The sequence below is a fragment of the Electrophorus electricus genome, chromosome 9 (genome assembly GCF_013358815.1).
Source record: "Electrophorus electricus isolate fEleEle1 chromosome 9, fEleEle1.pri, whole genome shotgun sequence".
In the NCBI taxonomy this organism is placed as follows: domain Eukaryota; kingdom Metazoa; phylum Chordata; class Actinopteri; order Gymnotiformes; family Gymnotidae; genus Electrophorus; species Electrophorus electricus.
In genome coordinates, this window is record NC_049543.1 from 16,615,377 (window position 1) to 16,641,713 (window position 26,337).

Below are 26,337 nucleotides of genomic sequence, written 5' to 3' on the forward strand. Positions count from 1 at the left end.
AATATCTTTTGTGTCTTCAATTTTGCCTGATTCAGTGTCAATCCTGCTTACAATCACAATTTGCAAACAACAAATCGAGTCTTTTTGTCTTGTGTTTCACAACAACCTTTCTTCTATATACCTGAATTCAGAGTCTATAATACTCACCTTTAATCCATAGAACCAACAATAAGACCTTTTGTGTGTATTGTAACACTGTAACAAAAGCAAGTGATTTGGTTTTGTCACAGAATTGGAACCAGGGACATTTCAACAGGATCCACTGAGACTCACACTCTGATGCTAGAAGCCACTCAACCATTTCTCAGCTTCCAGCATATAACTGCACCCAAACAACTCCACATAAACTTCAGCTAAAATAAGCCTCTTCCTTGCTATGATGCCCAAAAATAGTGGCGATCAAATGATTAATTAAAAACAATATCAGTAATTGAAACAGTTCATGAAACAGTGTTACACACATGCACTACACTTTGTGTGGCTTAGAATGCAAAGCAACATTTTGCTGTGCGCATCGCTGTAGCTAAGGTAACAAAGGCAAGTGAGGCCCCTCTTACCCCCCCCCCCCCCAATACCTTGGTGCTCAATAGGTGTGAATGAGCGTCACTCTTTATATTTATGGCCCAACAGCAACGACGGAATCTAAAATAGGTGGTTGTTAGGGGTCTATTCAGGAACACTTCTAGTTGAGTAATGTGCATTGCAAAGACCAGTGTTTTCCTCCAAAGGTGTAAGGCCATGGCTTGTTTTCCTTTTTCTTTGCTTCCTTGGTTAGGTTTCTGAATATTGTCAGGACTAAGAATGCATTAAATATACACATGAAATATTTAAATGAGAAAATGCAATATTGTTTGGAAATAAATAAATATATATATATATATATATATATATATATATATATATATATATATATATATATATTTATACACAGTAAATGTGAACTATACTGTTGCTTTTAGATGTAACAAATATGACAAGAACCACCCAAATGACATTAATCATTTCCTTGTGTGTTACTTTTTCCTAAGTAGACTGTTTCTGTGGGTCCCAATCACTGGCCTAAGGGGGATGTGCAGTGTTGTTGCATGTTCCCTCTAACAAACGTGAATAAACTCATAAGGTAGTTCTGAGATCTTTCTTCTCCCAACATAGCTGAATCATGATGTGTGGAGGCAGTCTCGCCTGAATTAAAAGAGCAGTGCTTTTCAATCTGTCTTGGATACTTGGTAAACTGCTTTCTCCTGGCTTTAACACACCCAACTCCATTTATTACAGACTTGATAATTACATAATGACTTGAATCAGATTTTTCAACAGGGGGGCTGAACTTGGACTAAGTTTATTTGTATTCCATTTTTCATATGCAGTGGCAATTCAAAGTGCACTGAGAACTATTCAGCTTAAGTAGTACAAGTGGCACTTGGAAGGTGGTTAATTCTGAATAAGCAGTCAATAAGAACAGAACTTTTCATCTTTTGATGTTTTTGAATGTTGCACAAGAACCTAGAGAGAACCATAAGAGAGATTATGTGGCACAATCATGACTGGAAGATCTGAAAAAATTAGAATCAGTGGATGTGTTTACCTAACAAGTCACCTGAGAAGAGCGTGTATGATAACAGTAAAAGTTGCTGTTTGACACATTGTTTCTGGTGTTCTATTCCATTACATTTACGGCATTTAGCAGACACTCTTATCCAGAGTGACTTACAAAAGTGCAGTACAGTAGGTTAGAATTAAACATACCAATGAACTAGAATACTGTAGAATACAGGGATGAATGCTGATGCCTAGTGCAAAATACATAAGGTCTATCTTAAACAATGATAAGTGCTAGAGTTTGTTAAAAAACAAACGGCGCCCTACAATAAGTACTAAATTAGTCAGTCAATAAGGGAGCAGTGTTCTATTAGGTAAGCTTTACACCCTTAAATATCTTCACAATTTGTATATTTATGAGAGCTCTATAATAACTTTCAGCGCAAAGACGCCTGTAGTGTGTCTAGGACCTTTAATTGCATCACTGGAAAACTTTCTCACAAGGTTTGAAAAGTCACTTCTAACTATGCACATCAGTCATAAAAGACAAACTCAATGACTAGATCTACTTGTATCTCATGTACGTAACTGACTAGAGTTTAAAAATAGAACTTTGCCATCCCTATACAAGAAGTTGTTTTCTTGCTTATAACCATCGCTATACAGAAGTATGATTTCCTGCTTTCGGTTTTCATACTACGAAAGGCTTGTTTTCAGACTTTCAGACCATGTGTAGAAAGTAACATGACCCCCCCAACCCCACCACACACACTCACTTAAATATTATGCATGGTGCAGGTCTCCAGCTGGTAGGTTACATCAGATGCTTTAAAGCACCAAAAACACTAGACTGTGAAACATGACCTTCCAGAACCAGAGCTTGTGTGCTCGTGGTCTGAAGTCACATAAGCAGCCAACTGGTGACAGAATCTTTTCACCATCACTTACATTTCTCACTTCACTGCATACAACATGCCTTACTGGTGCATTCTTACTTCAGCCAATATTTTGTTCGTTACATCTGTGTAGCATTACAAAAAAGACTGAATGTGCTGCTAAAATCAAACAGTGCAATGCTGTTGCAGTGTTACCCACAGTGGCACGGTGGTGATCAGTGAGCGGTAACCCATTTTTAACTCCACCTTTCTCATCAGTCAGACACAGAACAGAAAAGCAGACAAAAACGGGTGAGGGGTGTGTACAGAAGTGTGAAAGTGTGGATTGCCAGTGTACACGTGCGTGTACACAGTACGGTCTCCTCATATCCTTTCACTTAATCTCTAAATATAATTAAAATATTTCAGAGGAGCCTGATCCAGCTGTCTATAGCTCATGTACCTAACAGTGACTGAATAGTTGAAAAATTAAAGTATGTCTGCCATCACTGCAGTAGTCAATCAAGACATTAAAATAAAATTTAAAAATTTTTTAAATAAAAACAAACAAAAACACAAAAACAGAACTGAAGGAGAGGCAAAAATGTGATTCACTTTCTTCACTCAAGAGTTTTATTCTAAAACAAAAAAGAGGCTTCAACATACTGTTTAAAGCACAGGCACAAAATAGAAACAAATAAAAGAAAAACTATTTACAGTAAGTTCACATTTGTATTGTTTCTGTTAGTTTTGTGAGAGTGTGAGTGAGACAAACAGAGAGACAATGAGAAAGTTCTGATCAGACACAGGGTACCAGGGGAAATATACAGATGCCAATCTTCACTTTCTGAATTCTTTATCTCGTGTGAGGGATAAAGTTGCCATGTCTGTGTCACTTCTTGGTAGGGACCCCCTCTGAGTAGTCCTCCAAAACTCCATTCAGATGGTCATTGTGAGTCTTGAACCGTCTCTTCTTCTGGGTTCCTGGCTTCTTCCTCTTCTGAATGGACACCTGCAAAAGATGCAGAAGACACATCCACCCGGGATCAGAAGTGGCAGAGGAGTATGGCCTTGAGACTGCAAATTACTCAGCCTAATCCTGAGAGAACTATTTAAATTAACTGCACCCTTTTTAATTTTTTTTTGTTTTTTTTGCATCTGGAAAGGAATCATAATTTTCCACTTACTGTTCTGAAATTTTGTAAAGAAATCTTAAGGTTTTTTTAGCACTCTGTGTTAAAAATAAATCTTGTGTAAAAATACATTGTTTAACAAGATTATATACATTATGCTTTTTCCTTATAATGATCAATATTGTTATTAATCATGATATATACTTTTATAATGCTGCCAGTTTAATGCTGCCTGAGGAAACTAGAGGGTTCATTAGTTAAGCTGTTGAATATAAGTGATTTGAAATAATAGAATAATGTAATGTAAACATTTAACTATGCAAACATGCTTTATTTGCCTTAACAAAACTATAAAAGTTAGCTTGCCTTTTAACTTATTAAAATAATGTAAATAAAATAAAAAATAAAAAGCTGTAAAATTACAAATTCCTTTTGTACAGCAGCAAACATTTTTTAGAGGTACAACAAAGATAAAAAATTAAAATAAAGAACTATATCACCTGGCACAATTAAGTACAAGTGTAATATAAAATATAGTAATATTAAAGCTGCACTATTTAAGATGAGTTTGTAAAAATTACGAAAATTACATTACTGAACCAAGAGGAAACAATATCAGCTAAATATTCAGCTGCGGCGAGTCACCATTTTGAATTAATACTTGATGTATTAATTCAAAAGGCAGTTGTTGGGTCAGATTTGACAACAATTTTCCTATCAAACATCATGTCAGACATCTTTATGCATTGTCAACACACTGTCAAAAAGAATGTCCAGCTTGATGGGTTAGTCACCTAAGTAACGTTAGTGGGGATGTGGCTCAGTGTTGATCTGTACAGCTATGGCATTCATTTACATATGACTTTCGAATGTGTAGTGCTGTTGAGTAAGTTTTTAAATTTTGAAAGGACTTTTAAATGGAAATGACACTGGCTTTTCAGAGTTGCTGACAGCTCTGAGACATGAAGGGATTCAGGAGTGATGCCAAGTTGGTTTTTATAGCTTGAACATGCATGTTATATTGGTGCTTTGCTAGTTAACAACCAGCAGGATAATTATTGCTATGGAATTACATGCTACCCATGTAGAATAATGTAATCTGTCCTTGTAATTTTTTAGTTGTTTTAGGTGTACAGCTAATGTTAGCTGGCGAATTCACTAACATTAGCTCATTACTTTGTATAAGCAGAAAAACAATAAATAAAATGTATTTATATATATATATATATATATATATATATATATATATATATATAAAACAATGTGTGTGTGTGTATATATATTATATATATATATATATATATATATATATATATATATAAAAATATGACACACACACAGAGACATATATATTAACTTCAACAATTATCTACATAGTCAGTTGGCCACCCTGAACAATGTAAGACAATTACAATTATCATTATCAAGTTTGTCTTGAGACTGAATTAATATATCTGGAGAAAACATGGTTAATGATTGCTAGCTTGCTAAATTAACCTAACGCAGTGATGACAGACAGGCTAACAACGTGTATTAGCAGGACTAATAGATAACACAGTGAACATAGTGATGTTTTAAAGGTAGCAATCTATGTTAAAAGTGCAAAATGAAAACACTGTAAACCAGTCATTATGCTACATCTGAATTAGTTATATCGTTGCTCCTTTTCGATCCCATTTCATATGAGGAAATGGCCACAAAACATGGCATGGTTGGTGGTTGCTTTGGCATAGTCCAGCTGCAAAAACTTGTGGCTAGACTAATATGGGCGCACATTTTCATGCTCTCAGGGTGGTTGCTGTGATGCTAGCTACGTTCTCAGGTGAAGGAAAATATTTGTTGTTTCTCATTTTGGTTCCAACAATAGACAACATATGCTGCAGTCTGAATTAATCTGCGCTTTAAATATCCAAACCACTTTTAAGCCTTTTTTCAACAATTTACTCAGCTTTAGAGGAAATGATGGTGATAGTGAGGATATACATGCATAACAGTGGAAATTATTCAGTTATAATTTAATGGTTTTGCAAGGCTATTTGCAAGGCTTACATCTTTTTACACTTCCAACTGAGCACAGGAACAGTGCAGCCTTTTCAGTCCTATAAGTTCACATTTTTCCTAATTTTTAAAATTTTTAATTGTAACTTCACAAGGTTTATTTGACAGGACAATATTTTGGTATTGACATTGTTTTGGAGACATAAGCAATATTCTGATGCAAATAAGTGTTTTTTTTAAATCCAGACATGTGCTTATATTGGGCAACTTCTGTTTTTCTTTTTTGTTCTTTACAAGGCTTATTGTACCCTTTGCCTGACAACATTTCTAAAATCCTTATAAATAGCATCCTTATTTGTTAGACTATATACATTGCACATCATCCCTCATTGGCGACAGCAAATAAAGTTGACCGCTTTTGTGACATGACAGTGTTCAGTCATGCTTCTTATGCAAACATCTTTTCCATAATTTTTAGCAACAACAAAATGTTCTCCACAATTTAGCATCCGTAAAGATGGATAGGCAATCAAGAGATCCTACATGTGAAAGAATGGAGAGAGAAGCAATGTTTGTTTACTGGCCTTCAAAGTGTGCTAGCATAGATTTTACTGCACCTAATTTAGCTTTCTAAGGCATCCATGTTTCTCACAATTTAGTCTAATGTCCGTTAAATGTTAGACAGATAGTAGGTCAGCTTGCTGACTAGAACAATCTGGGTTCCCTTTGATTTCTTGCTTTCTGTTTGACTAACAAAGCAGTTTATAGATTGCTTTTAGTAGGGCTACATCATTTAGGATTTTCAGCAAGGTTAATAAGGCAGCATTCACTATAGACAATGCAGATGTTAACAGTATATGACTGCTTTTAATATAGATTACACAGCACAGTCATTATCTGTGACTGCTAAACTAGAAGGCAACAATGAACTTTTTTTCTACAAAAATATCACAAAGATGGTCTTTTTTCACAACATCAACAATCGCATGAGATTACCATTAATATTAGATGACTTCACAGCTGATAACGAATGACATAAGTAAAAATTTGATTAACCGTGTGGTTAAGAAAACTAACAGGCTTTAAGATGTGATTCTGCATGGAGAATGAAAGCTGCATGCATGTGTACGCATTACTTACTATTTTCTTTGGTCCGGTTTCTTGCATGGATGAGATGCCTTGTCTCTTCAGGTAATCTTCTATCTTGTCTTCATCTATGGAATCCACTGGAACACTACGCCACAGCTTCTGAAACTCTAGAGAACACCCACATGACAAAGACCCTGTATCTGTGTCCTACATTTATTTAGAATACAGGGCAGTGTCAGCCAGTTCAATTGCAGCTCTTAGCATTATTGCTCTGGACTCCAATCCAGTTAGTGCTGACCATACTCTAGATTTCTGGAAGTATTGCTGTTATCTGAGACCCAGGTTTGTGATGTACAAATGAATTCAGTTGACAACAGGCACTAAACATACATCTATATTTTTTTATGCTTTTAACCATTTTCTGTTGTTTTGGCCTCTGTACCCCAGAATTTTAATGTTCTAAAAACAGACAGTATAGAAGGGGTTTTTTGGGTTTTTTTTTTTTATTCAATCAGCTCTACGCTGCCATAAGAGATCATACAAAATACCCATTCTTGGGTTGAAGGAAAGTGGCTTAATTTTTGCAGGGTACTATAAATACGTTAGCCCTCATTCTAAATTTTTGGTGGGGTCCAAGACAGGGGACCGGAATGGCCATTGTATTCAATGAGTCGATTTTGCGTAGATCTAGAGGATTTTTTTGCTCATTATCTTTAGCTGTCATACTTTGTTTGTGCTATTGACAAACAAGGGCAGCATATGTTTCATGCATTTCACAAAACTAATGAATTAATTTATCTGACTCCATAATATATAAAATAGATATTGTTTAAGATCTCATTATTTCAGCTTTGTTAGAATGGTTACATGCTATTGTATAGCTCAGCATACAATAAAAACAAGTTTTTTTTTTCCTTGCTAGACAGCAAGGAGAATTTTTTTTTGACCCAGGTAAAATTTTTATCTATCTATCTATCTATCTATCTATCTATATCTATATATATATATAGATAGATATATCTCTATATATATATATATATATATATATATATATATATATATATATATATATATATATATATATATATATCTCTCTCTCTCTCTCTCTCTCTCTCTCTCTCTCTCTATATATATATATATATATATATATATATATATATATAGAGAGAGAGAGAGAGAGAGAGAGACAGAGAGAGAGAGAGAGAGAGAGAGAGAGAGAGAGAGAGAGAGAGAGAGAGAGAGAGAGAGAGATCCCACTGGTCAAAAATGCTGGTCTCAAATCAATATAGTAAACTCCATTCATTCACTCACCTTCATCTACTTCAAACTGACAGTGTTTGTCATTGTAGAAAAGAATCTTCTTCTTGTCTGGCCTGGTGACGAATATGATCTGGTCACCTAAAGCCTGTGCAGTAATGGCCAGAAAATTGACCCAATTTTATTGTAATTTTTTCAAGAACATCATTAAAATATAATGTAATTTGCATAATTTCTCAGTTACTGGTTAACTTGGTCTATTTAAAAATAATACTGGTTCTCTTCATCTTTTAGTTGTAGTTGTGAGCTTCTAGCATCAGTCAAGAAGGGGACCCTATTTTAGAGATATGCTTAGTAGTAAGCATTAGCCATGAGTACCATCTGCTGTTGTAAATATTTAACAATAATAAAATATCCAGTGCTGAAATACAAGACATTTTGTCACAGGTAATGAACACACGCTACCACACACCATACACATTGGTTATTATGGTTAGTTGGCATGCAAACATCCATGGAAACATGGTATTGCAAATTTGAAAGTAGGTGAAGCTTTTGCCCAATACGAAGCCAGCATCAGTATGGCACACATTTTAAGCATGTGCTAATAATGCCACAAATATGACTAGCACTGCTAACAACACTCCAGTTAGCCTTATGCAGGTAGGTTCATTCAGCCTTTCATTCACTGTTAGCCATGACAGCCATTTCCAGCACTGGCAAATGGAGGGCCAGAGTTGATTTCAGAGTGGGCCATACTTTGATAGCCTTGGCCGCGTTGGGGAGGCCCTCCTCCACATCGTCCAGCAGGACCCCTCCCAGGCCTAGCTGGTCATGCTTATCCAGCAGCCTGAGCAGAGCTTTCTTATCCTTCAGGTGGTATTTGGGCTTAAAGGCGTATTTGCCGTCCTGCACATCTATTTTTGGATTGCTCGCCAAGGCCTAGGAAAGTGTGTAAATGAGAGAATTAAAGATATACAGTCACCTTTCCCCTCCACAGAATGTCAGATATTACCAACTCCACTTCCAGAAAAGTTGGAGTTTGCAAATAAAATGTAATAAGCCATAGGGGAGAAAGGAAGAAAACAATGCTAAGGAAAAAAAAAAACATTTTTAAAAATGTGACTAATAAAGGGAGAATTAGGGCTCTACAATATTGAGAAAAAAAATACTATACCTGCAATGTGCCTAACAATATCCTAACACCAAATTAATGAGTCTTTGATATGACATGGTTAGACAAAAATTATTTGTATGTTTGTAAATACTGTGGTTCATCATAACCACCATGGATGCACATCCCGAATGCCTGTGATTGGTCCAGATACTCACAGTATAAAACTCCAATATAACCCCTTTGAATTGCCATCACTGCACATAAGATTATCAAAAGTTGGATAAGAATATATACTTACTCACTATCTCATCAAGAGCATACCCTTTTCCTGATTTGCAGGAATCTATTTGTCAACATGCCTGACACAATTCATTATTTTTCAAGATAGGTAGGTCCTTTATTGGACCAGAAAAACATCTAGGCATCAGACAGCATGCAATATTGTTGACCACGCAGTATGGCAGATACAACTTTCTACATGAATTATCTACATTGAAACACTATGCAACTGTAGGATTTCTGTATATTTACACCAGAAGAGAGCTCCTCAACAGTTGAAAACTGGTTAATGGTTAAAAAAAATAAATATTGGGGAGCCCTGATGATGGCCTACAGATACTGACACTGACCTCACTCATGAGCCACTGCTTTTGCTTCATGCTGATGTCCAGCAGTTTGGTCTCATCCAAAATCTCATCCAAGGTTAAAGGATGAGTGTCGCCTCTCTGATGTCTCGTCTGAGAGTAAAGGGGGGGGGAGATAATTTTCAACTTAACAAGGCATAAACATGTTTTACTGAACCATCAGAAAATTTCTATGGATAAATGCACTGCTGGAAAATACCTACCCTAGTGAAAACTCACACACTTAAGAGGGGGAAGAAAAAGCAAACAAGTCATATGGATTAGTCACATGTGTGATTGATAACACATGTGCAAGACACACGCACACAAACTCCAGGCAAAGTCTGGCATAAACAGGTAAACAAAAAATTTTGAAAGTTGCCATGCCCAAATCAGCTGCTGGTTGCTTCTCATTTTTGGCAGATTCTTCATCTTTCGAAGGCTAGCAAAATGAAATTGTCATGGTAGGCCGGCCATCCAGCAGTAGGGACACGGCCACTCTTTCTCTCTCACGCACACACACACACTCACCCTCACACTCACCCACACACACTCTCACACACACAGCACCTGCCCCGGTCCCAATCACCAGCCTATTAGCAATATCACACCTGTTCCTTATTTCTCCCTCACTATTCAAGTCCCCAGGTTCCTACCATCAGTGCTGCACATTCCCAGTCCAAACCAGTGTAAGCCTTCATACTATGTTGCTTTCCTTTTCTTTCCTTACCACTGCACTGCAGCTTGTTTATTTGTTGTCACTCGAGTCATGGATAATAAAGACTCTTAATTTACCATTGCCTCTGGCTCCTTCTGTGCCGCCACTGTCACAGAAACCGCCTCAGTATAGTTGACATAGATAAGCCTGCATATTATAGGTGTATTAATGCTATTTCACAGAAAGACTTTATCTACTGTGCCATGTATTCGCCAGTTTTAAATAATAGGTTCTGGTTTCAGAACAGTGATTATACATTACTGGCTTTTTAATAAAGCTTTGTTTTTCTAAGACAGGACTTATGGATGGTCATAATATTTTAAAGCTCATCGTGGCTGTGCAGTATTGATGGGTGACATAACTCAGCTGCTAAGCAGGGTGAGTCAACTATGTTGCAGGGCAGCATGTGCCAGTGAGAGGCTCACCTTCATGTAGTTGACGATTCGCGCCAGAACACCGAACTTGTAGCCTGAGCTCCCAGAGAGGGCTTTGAGATTGAAGGTTCCATTACTGGAATCTGAGAAAAGAAGAGGAGGAAGGGAAGGAGGTGGTGAGGAAGGCATGACAAATGTTTGTGAACAGGCACAGTTTTTAATATCTTAGAAAGCAAATGTGTAGTAAAAGACGCAGTAAAATATCATTTAAATTAATATAGTTACGGAATTTGTACAGTGTGTCACTTATAAAAGTGCTTAGGCACCTATGAAATGCATCGTTTGCTAGATTGAGACATGCCATACAATATAATACAATGCGATAAAATACAAGACAAAATGAGTACAGTTACAAGATATTTCAATACAAGTGCAAACATAGGATTTTATAAGTGTATGACTAGGTTAGATCTAAGCGCTTTTCAAAGAGATGAGACTTCAGTTGGTATTGGAAACAGCGAGGGCTGTTCGGACACCGAGTGGCAGTTCATTCCACCAACTGGGTGTTATGACAAAAAAATGATGCTTGTGTTCCAGTAGGTGAGGGCCTGACTTGTAGCATCATTTCCCCTCCATCATGTTACTTTTCTAGATTTGAAATATAGCAGGATTTGAAAAATAGGGAATAAAGGATGAGTTCAAAAATAAAACCTGAGGGATGCAGCTCTTCTGCTCTGAAGTTGGGCTAACACTGGCATAATTTCTCTCAAGTCTATCACGCAGCTACTGGAACACAGCCAATCGCAGCAGCCTTCATGAATCCTTCATAAGGCCCTTTGTGCTGAGCGACTGTGGAGCTGACCAACAGCGTAGCAGCACTAACTGAGGACATCTGGGCTGTACCACAAGGAGCAGCAGAGTGGAGCACAGTGTGACATTAGGAGAGAGAGAAAAACATAGACAGAGAGAAATAAGAGACACAGGAAGTGGAGACAGAGATAAGGGGAGAAGGCAGCTCTATCACCTATCGCACTCACAGGTAGGTTTTACATTTTATCATGTTTTATTAGCACAAAGAGAGGGGGCTTAGTAAAACATATGCACACCCACACCCAGGCACTGGCTGGATGCAGACACAAGCTGACAGCAGTTGTGCAGGGGAGAGAACGACGTTGGGTGTACACATGGATGTGTGTCTATTTTACAAATATACACAGAGGGCACAGAGTATGAAGAAAACAAAAGTGCATGTCAAATGCTAATATACCATGACTGATTGCTAAAACTATGACAAGCTAGTGGAAATCACAGAAAAGAGGTTAGCTCACCCTATTGAAATATTTTTCAATAGATCACAACACAAAACAGCACATACTCTAACCAGACTTCTTCAATTCTGAGTTTCTAATTTAACCACACATATACCAGTGCAGTCTTGTCCACAAGTAGCCAAATGCTAGATCAATGGGATCAGATCAGCATAAAAGAAACTATGAAATCCAGTTTCTACTGATTTGAACACTTCACTTTGGTGCCCAAGTGAAGTGATCCTCACACACCCTAAAAAAGGAGATGTCTTATGTGTGGGATGAGGGAGCAAACAGCACAAAACATGCTCCTGCAAACCATGTTCACGCTGCATTAGACATCGACGCATGAACACAGTCACAGATCTTATTACACAGCTAACTAGATAGCTAATTGTCTACAATACTGTTTGAACGGCAGCCATGCTCACACACTAATCTATTATCCATGAGAAAAAAATAAGCCATAAGGAAAACAGTTTTGTGAGAATGATGATGCAGACATTGGCCCTTAGATGCACAGACGGTGGGTGCATATACTTCCAAACCATCTCTGCCTTTCTAACTCAACTCCAGCCAACCAAACCAGGTCAGTGGTCTCGTCTTATTCATATCTCTGTGGTTTGTGTTCTCTATCTGTTTCACATCTTTCTTTTTTCTCCCCCCTTCTTTATCTGTGCATCCAACTATCTATCTATCTATCCATCCATCCATCTCTCCTTACATCCATTATCTATATCTTTAATTCTTTACACATCTCTATTTATCTGTCAATTTAAATGTAAATCCCTTATTTACCATTTCTCACCTCTTCATCTCTTTCTCTCTATTGATTATCTAAAATTCTATCCTGGGTCTATCAATTTGTTTATTCATCTATTCATCTCTCATTTTATTTCCCTCTCTCGCTCTCTAGAACATCATGAGTCTCTCCAGCAACAGCATCGCGTTCATTCAGCAGGTCTACCCATTTCACGATGGCTGGAACATCGCCTGCTTTGTCATCCTCCTCCTCTTTATCCTCACCATCCTTTCCCTCGCCATGCTGGCCTTCCTCTACGAGCTGCTCGACTGCAGCTGCTTCGCCAAGCCCAAGGCCAGCCGCAATCACTGCAGACACAGTGATGAGATTGTGTAGGCTCCACGCCAAGGAGAGAGAATGGTATGCGCTCAAATCATTATGAGCTATGCACACAGGCCACACAGAGGATCGACCGGGTAGGGTCTTCAGAAAACAGTTTGCACAAGGATGGACACAGGCATACACACATGGAGCTCAGAGACTACAGAAGGACTGTACAAATATGCATATATACACATGCAAGTCTGTGTTTTAGCCATTGTTTTTTGGTTTTTTTTGATAACTTCCCTGGAAATATCACTGTAATTTTTTTTCTATTAGTAATAGGGATACATTTAAAATGAGTTATTCGTAATCTGAAAACTCTTACTTCAAAATCACAAGATTAGGATCAACAATAGCTAATTGCTTCAAGATACAGAATAAAAGAATGAAGTGATTGTTGGATAGATTGGGATATTGAGAGATGAAAGAGATGAAAAATCAGTAGAGTCAGCAGAGTGTGAACATGATTAGCAGAATTTAACTAGGCCCTGGTCACGATGAGGCCACTAGCTAGACTACATAGGTGATTTTCAACCCAGTTTTTGGGAGCGGATATGTCACTTTCGCTCACTTCCCAACAGGCCTGTTTCAAGGCATTAACAAAACTGAAAACCTGGTACAATTGTATTTTGAGTAGGTTAAAGCTAAAATGTCATCACTGATGATGGGTAATGAGGGTCTACTGTGATGTTTCAGCAACTCAAAGCAGATGTGATTCAACTTCACAGGTAATAATAGCCTAAATCTATTTCAGATAGATTTAATTGGTTGTTTTAAAAAAGGGAAAATACTTAACTATACAGTGTCTTCAGAGTCCAGCACGAGCACTGCTCTTGCTACAGGCAACAGCAAGGGAAGCTAAATTATTCAGTACTTCTACACTCACCATGGTTATTTCTCTGATTACTCAAGCTCCTTCCAAGGCCATCAGTAACTGAGACACCAGAGGTGTGCAAGTCAGTTACAGCCAAAAACACAGCAGTTTAGTCTCAGTTTCGTATCCAACACAGCTCATTAATCTCCTTTCACTTGATCACAAACTGGAACTGAATCACGATTTCAGATCACGACCTGCAGTGTGGCAGGGCTGGAAAGGCAGTAATATATGTGCTGAGGTCATTGTGTAGCTTGGACTGAACACAGATGCGTGCGTGGGGGTGTGGGTGGGATGGTGGTCCAGAAGAGTGAGGTCTTATTGTCTTAACTGACAAAAAAAAAAAAGAAACATGTACATTTTCTACATATTTATGTATAAAAATTTATATCTTCAAAGTTTAGCTGCAAGTTTTCCATATCAAACCCACCATATTCCCCCAAGCAATGTTGGGGTGTGTGTCGGGGGGGCTGTGCTGGGTTTAAAGCTGCATTGTATTATTGTTTCATTTGCCATAGCAAAGGTGTGTATTTCACAGAGAAACCAATTAAAAATGCAAACAGTATAATGGTCAGGTGTTTAGCAATTGACTGTAGTTATATCAAATTCTTTGCTTTTCTCTCTCTTGCAAGCAGTGTGTTTCAAAGATAAGCTTTTACATGTGAAGGAAATCCTTGATAATTGCTTGATAGCCAACATCAAAACTTTTTTTAATGAATCACAAGTGTTTTTCAGATGAGTCCCAAAGGACCCCAGAGTGGTCCACATTTTGCATGGAATAAATATAAGGTCAAATGTTCTGAGAAACAAAAAGCAGAATCCATAATGAAGAAATCAACCTTTGTTAACTAGAGCAATTTCATTCAATTAATATAACATTATTGATCATGAATGAAAATGTAGTGTGTCAGTAGCATACTGCATAAAACCAGACACAAACAAGGATGAATAAAGTTGGTCTAAAATGGGGGGGGGTTCCAGATGTACTTCCTAGAAATAAAATTACAAGCGCGAGATATATCTATATGAGGTACATTTACATGCATTTATATACGTAGCATAGCATACACTGTCAAAAGATTATTACCAAGAGCAGCAGTGATCACTGTACTCAGTCTAAAGTGCAAAATAAAATTATTTTCTGATGTCATAACAAAAAGTAATAGAGCACAGTATACATCAGTGTGTATTAATATACTGTAAACATGGATCTGTATAGTGTAGCTCAGCACAGCTGAGCAGATCACTAGTGTCCCTGCAGATAGGACACTTGTATAGTCTAATTGCGTCTAATCTCACAGCATCTTTCTTTAGCACAAACTATATCAGTCTGCTATTGAATGTTGTTCTGATTTTCCACCATTTTATTCAGGGGATGAAATGTATTGTCTGTAATGGTGAATAGGCTTTGAGAGTCCACTATTCTGTTACAGCCTCCAGAGTGTACCAACCACCTCCACATCCACTCCAACAATATTGATTGGTCACAGGGGAGGTTTGGACTTCCTAAAATTCTCCACCATCTCCTTCGTTTTCCGGGTGTTATTTTGCAGCCAATTCAGTGATTCTTGATACAGTGACTGGTCCTGAGTGCATGCTGGAGGCTGCTGTGTTGAGGCATTACGCTGCAATGGTGGTGACTTGTTAGGCAAAGGCATTAAGCTGCAAGGCTGTTGATCACTGAGCTGTAAAATTTAGTTCCATCCTTGATCTAACACATTTGGCTGTGATATTCAGATGCTACTCAGTGTTTCCCCTGTCGATGTACACAAAGTTTACCTTAAACATCCATCACAATAACACACTGTTGGTACTAAGTTCAATAGATAATGAAATAATTCAAATAATTACTGACAAACTGTGTTTATCAACCGAATGCTTGAATGCAATGAATGCTTATTAAGGATGTCCTGATCAACTTTTTTTGCCCCCAGTACCAATTAGTCATTTAATATTGAGCATCTTCCGATATCGAATCTCAATCCAATACTTATATTTTCCTAAATAATACTATTGCACAGTGCATACTTCAAGTACAATACAGTTATTAAAATCAATCCATTGTATATGCCTGCCACTCATATTTTTTCATATTTCTCGCATTGTGCTGCAAAATGACATGGACCCCTTGCTTGTCTATGTATTCAACATCTCCTCAACTGCTTGGTTTTACATGCACTGCTGTATGAGATCAGTGGAACTGCCGCATACGCAACACTGCACACTTTAAATCAAAAGTGGCATCAATACAGTGTGCTGTGAGTCCAAATAATGACATCGTGGAACCATCAGAACTCCAAATATCTGTGGTAAAGCCAGTAGCAGTCACATATGATAGAAGACCTCGTATGTGGTCGCAAACCTTGTTGTAAATGAAAACCTGTATTTTCTACCACAGCAATAGGCTGGTCAATGTTATGAATTCAGTTACCTTCTATGTAAGCTTTTTTTCTATGTAGGCCATGTTACTGTCTGGAGAAAATGTCTCTGTTCTTTTAAAAGTTTCCTCTAGTGTGTGTTACTTCGGGGCAGCCTTTGCCTGGCTAACCTGAGCAAACTCACTGTATTCTGCCGAGTGTTTATTCTTTAAGTGCGTTCAGAGTGCTGAACCACTGGGCAGCTCTACAAGCATATTTTGAAAGCCATGATGACGCAGAGAAGAATGGCAAAGTTTGTATCCTGCCAGACCATTTTCTTGACCCAGACATTAACGTTTTCTTTAAATGTTCCTGAATGTTGCCCTCAAGCCCTTGGCTGAATTCAATACTACATTTTAGGTGGAAAATGAGTGGCAGAGTAATGGATATTTGGAAGGATACAAATACTTCCCATGCTTTTTATTTATTTTATACTCCTTCCATTTACCCACAGTAAAAGGGGGTGATGATCCATATAATTGAGAGAGTGATGTCCAGACTGATCAGGTGGTTCCTGGGATGTCTTATTTCTTTCTACAGGCAAGGTCCATTATAGATATCCCAATGAAATGGGACTATGTGCAGGAAAGGAAGCTGGCAGATGACTTCTTCATAGGGGCAAAAAACTAATGTAGTAAAGACAGACTACAAACTATTCCCTTGATGAAACATTGATCTGGTCAAAGGGGGGCTCTCTCCCACCCCCAGGCCACAGACCAGACCAGGACCAGCTGGTGCTTTGAGGTTGAGCAACAAAGCCATAAATACGGCCTGGCATTCTGACCCTTAACCCCCACTCATTTGATGGCATGAACTCATGGATGAGAAGGAGAAAAGCTTACTAGCCTGGCTATACTTCAAGAAACTGTGACCATGAATTCCAGTAGATTCAAATCCCTACCAGGGAAACTCATCCCACAGATTCACGAATTAACAACTTGCTATTTATGTCAATCAACAAGTATGGTTATTTTAATATAATGTCCAAAATGTGATGTTTGTCGCATTATTCTGTTCATTACTTGTTCTTTATTCATTTGCATTATTCACCCAGATTACTTTGATTGTATGTTGCTTACCTCATGCATATTGTAAACAAATTGCTACTCAATCCCAGTTGCGTTTACCAGAAATCCTATATGAACCATCTGGACAATATATTTAAAGTTAGTAGTTTCTAAGAAATTAGGAAAGTTATTAAATTGATTATCCAATTGCTCTACCCCTCCCCTCATTCTAAGACTAGGAGGCAGAAAAGGGATGTTCATTATTTTTAATTATTCCTTTATTTCTTTATAGTTGTTTCATGATGGATCCTATATATTCCTGTATCCCTATGTATTCATATATTGTTATTAGCTTAATAATTTCATATCTTTAGTGTGCATTTGTCAGTATTTGCCATTCACTGCTTATATTCAGTAAACTCGTCTGGTTAAGACTGGAGTTCCAATACACTACCGGCAACAAATCCACACTCCTGCTTCAGAAAGGTCTGCCTACAAAGGCCTATATAGCTCTCCTTCGAACCAGCTATGAATACCCAATCCCCCTGTACAAGTATCCTGGTCCTTTCACCATAATCAGCCTTCAAGGTTTGTGCACTGCCACTGAAATTATTTCAAGGAAAGTGAACTCTCTCCCTCAGAGCCATGAGATGATTTCAAGGAAACGGACTCTCTGTGTATGAGCCACTCTGGCAATGTGATGGAAACCTGAAATTCTCCCTCAGAGTCGTTAGACGAGTCCAAGGAGATGGATTTTCCATTTGGGATGCTCTCAGTTTTTGGTGGTGTTTTTTTTTTAAATTAATTTTTCTATTTAGCTACCACCATCCACCACAAACTATTTGCATTAAATTACGCTAGGTTGCCTGTTAGGATAGTTTTTCTAGTCAACTTAATAATACTGGTCATTAAAAGAATTCTCGTCAATGATTGCTGTGCATGTTTTTCCTATCTGTGGTTATTCAATAAACATCCCTTGATTATAACGTCTCAGTGTCGAGAGTGATGTTCTAATGTTTAGTAGACGAGATATAATCATGTACCAAATTGGCAACGTTCATGAGTTGAGACTGTGAATTTAATACATTTTCCCTGTTAATCAGGGTGGTGCCCCAATTAATTGTATTCACTGTAATTGGCCATCTATTAATATTATTAAAACCGCTACACTAAGGCTTTGTTTAGTAAATTATGAGAATATACGCATAGATGAATCTTAAGGCAGCCATAATGTTATTGCTGTTCATTTTCAGTGGCAAGGCTAAGGACCCCGTTTCCTCAAGTGGGTTTAGACAGATAATTCACCACTCTTCCCTTAGCTTATCAAGTCATAGACATCAAGGATCTACTAAAAGGAAGAGAGAATTGTCAGGTTCTGGGGCCTACTATGGAAAGATGAGAGATTTATTCATCTGGAATCACTGATTAAAGTATTGGACTCCATCCCTAACAGTAGTGCAAGCTCAGAGGTCATTCAGCATGGTGAAAAAGATTCTAACAAAAATACAATCAGCATGGATAACGCTACCCTTTGTATACTTGTCTCTTGCAAGATCAGCCAAACCAGCCATGGCCACAAGTATGCTCTCTCTAAGATGCTTGCAAGTCCATGTGAACAACAGGTCCTTGGATGATGGAGAGAACCAAGATTTGACATCCTGACCACAACCCCTATCTATACACACTAACTGGTGAAGGGGTGAGGTTTGGACTACATGTTTGGACCAAAGTAGCTGAATTCTGGAACTTGGAATAGTACTCCAACAATGGCAACTGCTGTTGCCTCTGTTTTTCCTCTCTTAATACAAAAGAAAGCCCACTGTTATTTGTCACTCAATCAGTAATAGTCCATATCAGTTATTCTTTGTTTGCCTTTATTAAACACTTTCTAGGAGTCACAAGACATACACCCCAGCTCAGTACTTGGTTCCAAGAGAATGACTCCTGAAAACCTCAATTGGTTAATTAGCCAGTCATCATCATTGGGAAGAAAATCTTTGTGGTCTAAGGACCACAGTTATCATAGTCTTTTTAAAACTGTGAATGCATGCAATTACAGCAGTTTGCAGCCTATAATTATCCACAACTATTATCAACCCATAATGAGTTACAATTCCATTCAGAGGGGGGATTAACAAATTGAAGGCTGCAAATAGTTATCTGGAGCAATAAATATGAATACATAGAATCAGTATAATTAACTGATCCACACACATCAAACATCAGAAAACACTAGGCTTGAATGCTTATAATAAATAGTCTATATGTAATAACAAAGGAGCTGCATAATGTAATATGGACTGATTGTGAGGAGAGCGATTTGTGCATTTTGCTGCAATTCCCTTTTCCAATGGTACTGTCAATTCACAATCTCTATAAATGTTGTATATGGCTCTAAGCATAGGTCAGCACTTCCATAAATATACGGCCAATTACTCACCAAGTATTTTTTAAATAAAACCCAGTTCCTGAGTGTGAGTTTACATAGGTTTTTTCCATAAGCACCATTTATAAATGAGGCCTCAGGTAAGATACTATAGTGTTTAGTTCCAGCTCTAGTCTATTGCAACCATTTAATCAAACCCTTAGGTGGGAGTGCATCCCCTTATTCAGGCCAGGTGTTAAACCTACCATTGTACTCTACTATAAACTGCACATACAGTATGAAAGAATACAATGATAATCAAATGAAACTGCAATGTCAACTTTAAAAGAGCAAGTAAATTTTACTTTACTTTTTTTTTAATCTGCCTCCCATAATCATTTTTTTTAAAAGGTAGCAAACTATTTATGATAGTGATTATATGTAAAATGTAAAAACAATAACTATTGTGCAGCTCACAAGAGATAAAATTTCAAACTGCTTTGTAGTCCTCAAATGAACCAGTTTATTCTCTATAAAGCAGGTCTCCCACATGGAGATGTTTAAAATAGATTTACTGCAGAATCGATGAAACAGCCAGGACACTGGGGATAATGCATGTTTCATAACGTGAAGAACCACCATTGGAAAAATGACTTGGCTCCATAAAAGTTAATTTTATCTAACCCTTTTTTTAATCTTTAAAACTGAAATAAAATTATAGCACTTACTGCACATTGTGTGCTAGTATGACAGGTGTTTAGTGTAAAAAAAGGTGAAGTTGGTGTACATCAGCTGTGTAAACACTGAGTAACATAGGAATAATTCAGACAAGTTTGTCATATGAAGGACGGAAGTAAACTTTACAGATCAGCAGATCTCCAGCAACAGATCCGGGTATTGCCCAATTAGTTAGCGTATTATGGAGGCCAGTGGCTTGCTAATGTTAGCTGGCTAGCAAGGCAACGAGCTACCTAGCATTAATGCTACAGCTTTATCCTATATTAAACTGAGGATTATTTAAAATCTAAATAATACTAGCTATATAACAAAGTAGGAACAGACAGATTATGCATTTGCTGGTGTGTCGCCATTCAGACAGGACATAGAAAGCGCAATTTGCTCCTGACATTAGTGGTCAACCAATGTGGGTTTTTAAGGGCAGAGGAGGATATTTAGACAGCAGGGCAACTGATGGCCAATACATAAGGCTGATATCAAAACTGATAAAATACAATTTGTTTAATAATAATCATAAATGAAAATTTAATTATAAATAGTTATTGTCTGCACTGTCTCTTTGTACTCTGTCTGCAGTGCATGTATTTTAAATAAAAATATGTATCACCTAATTGAATGTCCACAGGTAGTAAAAAACAAACAAACAACAGGGTGCATGAGTGTTAGAGTACAGGGCTCTAACTAACCATCACTACCTTCCCAAAACTGTCCCGAAGCATATTTTTGAATGCTTGTTTAGGTTTGTTGACAGACTCAGTTACAAGGCAAATAGCCAATCTAAGCGATCAAACAACTGGAAAAACTAGAGGAGACAATGTTAGAGGAGACACACGCACACGTCCACGCATAAAGGGAGATTATATATATATATATATATATATATATATATATATATATATATATATATATATATATATATATATACACAGAGAAACTCTTTTCAGCAAAAAATGAAAATGATTTAAGATGAACACAAAATGAATGGTTACACACTGGAAATATTCTGTTTACAGAATATCTTTTCAGACTTTTGACATGAATGAGTGCTCTAGTTAAAGTTAGATTTCTTGATTGAGTTCTGGTTTTTGATTCTCAAAACATTTGATCTTATTGTGACACCATATTTTTAATCTATACCAGCTGTTAGCACAAGCATACACATTTTGACATGTGTTAGGAGCTTGCAACCAGCAAAAAAGTGGACTGTGTCCCTGAGGCCTGGTTTGGAAAATACTGAATCACCACAGATTGAGCTACATCTCCCTTAGAGTAACAGCTGTTCCCAGCATGTTCCACTTGCTCAAACACCTCTTTTCACTAATGATAACACATTACTTTCACTGCCCCCAGTGCCCGAAAAGCACATCTAAAAAACACATTAGGCTAATCGTACTTACTGCTATACTCAGAAGAAAGCAACATTCTAATCATACCGCTACATTCTAATTGCCAGAACATAACCCAGATATATCAGTTACTGGTGTCTGGGAGCAAAGTCATAATGAGCGCAAGGACCATCTCTCTGGCAGCGTTCTCAAACTACCCAGCTAATCAGGAGCAGTGGACAGGATCCCTCAATCACACCCTTTCACAGAGGACCACAGCGCTTTCCCCCTGCTCAGTGTGCATGCATGGGCTCGTCTGCCAATTCTCAGGCTGCTCACAAACTCAGTCAAGTGTGCCAGGGTAGAGACGACACTGGAGGGCTGTAGCAGTTTGATGCCCATCAGTCCAAAGCACAAGTATGATTGTATTATGGTAAAGCAAGTCTGCCTTTGACCACAGTATGGAACGATTTCAGGAATACTAGCATAAGATCTCTAAGTAATTGACCAACTGATCAACTGATCTCCATCTAATTTAGAATTTCATCTAAAGACTGAACTAAGAGAAATTAAAGGCTAGTAATCTAGATCTGTTTGCTCCTCTTAACATGTGCACACGCGCGCACACACACACACACACACAGAGAGAGAGAGATGGTGATCTAACCTGTGTTGTTTTTGGATGCTGAGGAGGACTCTTTGTCGAGTTTGCTCTTCTTTTTCTTGGAGGAGCCAGAGGCCTCAGAGGATGCAGGTCTCTTTTCTACCGTCGGAGTGGACAGAGCCTTCTTCTTAAATAGTTCACGCTCTCTCAGCAGAGCAGGGTCCATCCTGCATACATGCACACAGACACAACCACACCACTGTCATATTTATGTTTTAGAATGGGTCAACATACATGACAAGTTCAAGTTTGGTTTATTTGTCACATACATAGTCATACACAGTACAACACGCATACTTCCTGTTAACAGCTTATAAACCTACAGGTGAATGTCAACATTACATTACATTACAACATTACACATTCAAACAACAAATTAGGTGTGGTAACTTCAAAAATGGATCAGTTTGATTATAACACGAATCATATTTAAACTTCACTGTGAAAGATTTCTTAAAATGTGAAAGTCGCATTAATGAGTCAAGACTAAAAAATATCGGCTAAAATATAACTAGTGTCGTTCTGCTGCAAGTTACCCTATGAAGCATGAAGTATTCTTTCACAAGTCAGAGCAGTTGGACTTGGTGGGAGTTTTTTTGGAACATGTCACACGCACAAGCTCAAAAAGAAGGTCCGGCTCTATAGGCTGGTTACCTGACTAATGTTACCGGGCACATGGCTCACAATGCAGAACTGTACAGCACCGAATGTTATTGAATAGAAGGAGAGAGGTATGGCTGAACAGTGGAATGGCAAACCCAATAACAACACTTTATTTATAAGCACCTTTCAAGATACCCAAGGTCACTGTACATAAAAATGCCTGCCAGTCATCTTCTGCATTTCCCCTACATGATTAAAGCAAAGAATCTTATAGAGAGCACCATCAAAGGGAGAGTGACAGAGCCAGAGGGATTCAGGAGTGATACTATGTTCACATTCATCACTGAACAGTTAAATTATGTTGGTAATTTGTTAACTGGCTACCAAAAAGAGCCAGCTAAATAATTATTGTTGTAAAATGTCATTTTACCCATGCAATGTTAATACAATGAACCCTTGTATTTGAAGTTGTTTTAGCTGTATATATAAGTGTCTGGCTAATTTGCTAATATTAGCTGATGACTTTGCTGACTCTGCCTTTTTTTGCTTCTTAATTCATACTTGTTTGACAAACCAGGCTAGCCATTACTCTGGGATAATTTCCAGTGCTACTGTCCATTGGTCAATGCATAAACAATGCTAGAAACAATATGCATTCTTGTAACAAAACCTACATTTTCCTCTCATTGTTAAGTTTATATCTTGAGCTTGAATGTTTAATGATGGCTAGCTTGTTAAATTAACCTAATGGATGTGACAGTATGATGAGGATGAACACTTTAGCAGCTTTAATGGATAACAACATGGGGCATGGAAAACAAAGGCAATGAAACATATGCCACTGAAACACAAGAGAAGGACAACTACAGAACAGGATTGCAAAAAGAAAGTATACAAGATACAGGAGAACACTAAATACACAGGGTGCAATGAATCAAGGAATTAAATCAGATACAGGAATGATAAGGCAGCAAAGCAAGAGCACATGGAGATAAGTCATCAGATAAATCCACTCAGGGAAATGGAACACGGCACCACCCACATTACAAAATTTTATTCCGCACTAAGGATGCACACATTAACTAACCGAAAACAAGAGTTTTGACCAAGTTTTGCTAATGTTTAGCAAGATGATGGACCCTCAATCAACTTCCAACCCAATATCAACATTTGTAATTCTAAAACCAGAGATATTAGTAATCAAAAGGTGAATTTGTGCAGTCCTAAAATGTTTTATGTTATATTTAGCTACATCATCACCATAGAAACAACCCATCACCCTCACCCCGATATTTCACAAGAAGGCTGATTATCTTCTGAATTAACTGTTAAATTTCATATTACTAAAACTGCATTATTTAAGACACACAGCACAAATGAGAACCTGTGTTCTGTAAGACACTAGCTAGCGGTAAAAGGTGACATTTGACACTGTCCATTCATGTAAATAATATATTTATTTATTTATTTATTTATTTATTTAAATAAAAAATTGTAACTTTCAGGGACACTCATCCATAAGCACATCTTAAACCTGGTGGTTAACATTTATTGGTCAGTTATCGAGTACAGCTCATCAGTCTGTAAAAATAATCAAAATGAACATCCCTATATCCCTATTCTGCACATTTCATGCAGTTACTTACTTCCATTAGAGAGGTCACCAATTCTGACAACTTGCATAACGCTGCTTTAGCATCATTTATATTAATTTAACATCATTCATACAGATTTACAAATAATCTACTTAATCATTAACATGTTAACAAATTATTTCATTTTACCCACAGAGTTAGGATAATTAGTTAATGATAATTTCATTATAGTTATGTTTATATTTTGTTTATATTCATCTAAATGCAATCTCTGGTCATAGCTTGGTGTTGGAACATTTGTATTTGGGGGGGCCTTAACTATCAAATGACATATCACTGCTTGATATTAATTCTGACTAGATGTAATCTGTTTAGTGGTAAGAGTTTTTTTGTTGGAAGCAACACAGATGTTTGACCAAGCACTTGATAACTTAAATGTTTTTCTAGTAAACATTCTTTTAAGAATTTATTGTGTCTTATTTGTGTTACAAAGACGTGCTTGTTAGACTTAACTCCAACATGTTGCAAGAAAGAATATGATGTGCCACTACATGTATTGAGCTAGAAACCTATTCAGCCTATAAGGGGAAAAAAACAAAAAACATCCAAAGGTTGTCTGTAGCTGCTGATCAGTCTATTACTCAATATAAAACTCTTTCAGTTTATCTTAATTCTGAAAGGGATTGCTCAATAGCACAAAACAGCAGCTCATTTGGCAAATGTCCTTCTAAAATATGGAATTTCTTGTTTGATTTACTACTAACTGCATAATTATGAACTCAATAACGTTTTGCCAACCGGAAAATGTAGTTTACACACTAGCTAATCTATTTGCCTTGATATACTCGAAGGCGAGTATACACAACAGTAACGTAACTGAGTTTAAACACATGCAACAGACAGAGCTATGGATAGCTAACAATATTAACCAAGCACCACTTACTCACTGCCAGGTAACTGAAGCTTCGTGAACTAAATTTGCTCACAAAGAAGTCTTAACAAGCTTACCAGCTTGTTAAGATAGGCTATCTTAGCTAAGAACCTTTTACAAATTAACCTGTAACAGGGTGGTAAGATATCAACCCGCTAACGTTGCCTATCCAACGCTAGCTAACCTAGATGCTTAATCCACACCACCACATAAGACATTAATCAAAACTATCATAAGAACTTTCGACGTGAATAATGGACTGCATTATAAAGTCCTCTTCGTTATCACACCTCTACAAACCAGAAAGACATGTGCCAAAGGCTAGCTCAATAGCGAACTAATAACTTGCAATAGTTAACGTCAGTCAACTGGGCAAATTAGCTAGCTAACGTTATCCAAATGACACAATGGGGGTTGTTAGCGAGCCAATCCTTAGCTAATAAACCTACCTCGCTCTTCCGCCCGTGAACTCTCTCTTTGAGAGGCAAACAGTTGGCTATATCTTATTTACAAACCCAATGCTCATCGGCTATTTTCTTTGGGCTGATTCAGTTGAGAAGAGGTGTACGCTAAAATAAACCGACTCGCTATCTCGCCTCGATGTAAGATAGACAACTACACACAAACAAGTAGCGTTAACGTGACTAGCTACCTAGCTAGTT

At 37.5% G+C, this 26,337-nt stretch overlaps 2 protein-coding genes across 4 annotated transcripts in view; one reads left to right on the plus strand and one right to left on the minus strand.

Annotated features, from left to right (window-relative positions):
• Positions 1 to 1,995: 1,995 nt before the first annotated feature.
• gtf2e2 (general transcription factor IIE, polypeptide 2, beta) overlaps positions 1,996 to 26,337 on the minus strand; it is a 24,401-nt gene continuing 59 nt past the window's right edge. The window contains exons 1-8 of the mRNA XM_035529807.1: positions 26,125 to 26,337; positions 22,550 to 22,713; positions 10,775 to 10,866; positions 9,638 to 9,745; positions 8,651 to 8,833; positions 7,946 to 8,039; positions 6,686 to 6,801; positions 1,996 to 3,426 (exon numbers count right to left, since the gene is read on the minus strand). The exon at positions 26,125 to 26,337 is cut by the window's right edge and continues 59 nt beyond it. Coding sequence (XP_035385700.1) covers positions 3,307 to 3,426; positions 6,686 to 6,801; positions 7,946 to 8,039; positions 8,651 to 8,833; positions 9,638 to 9,745; positions 10,775 to 10,866; positions 22,550 to 22,712 — 876 coding nt within the window. The 5' untranslated portion in view covers position 22,713; positions 26,125 to 26,337 and the 3' untranslated portion in view covers positions 1,996 to 3,306. The remainder of the gene's footprint in view (positions 3,427 to 6,685; positions 6,802 to 7,945; positions 8,040 to 8,650; positions 8,834 to 9,637; positions 9,746 to 10,774; positions 10,867 to 22,549; positions 22,714 to 26,124) is intronic.
• smim18 (small integral membrane protein 18) lies at positions 11,670 to 17,485 on the plus strand. Of its 3 annotated transcripts, XM_027026483.2 has the most exons (4): positions 11,670 to 11,762; positions 12,546 to 12,619; positions 12,947 to 13,192; positions 15,464 to 17,485. In XM_027026483.2, the coding sequence occupies exon 3, from the start codon at positions 12,953 to 12,955 to the stop codon at positions 13,166 to 13,168; it is 216 nt and encodes a 71-aa protein (XP_026882284.1). In that variant the 5' UTR covers positions 11,670 to 11,762; positions 12,546 to 12,619; positions 12,947 to 12,952; the 3' UTR covers positions 13,169 to 13,192; positions 15,464 to 17,485. The 3 variants fall into 3 exon arrangements, with proteins under 3 accessions (XP_026882284.1, XP_035385702.1, XP_035385703.1); XM_035529809.1 differs by lacking the exon at positions 15,464 to 17,485 and having other exon boundaries at positions 12,947 to 14,595; XM_035529810.1 differs by lacking the exons at positions 12,546 to 12,619; positions 15,464 to 17,485 and having other exon boundaries at positions 11,676 to 11,762; positions 12,947 to 14,595.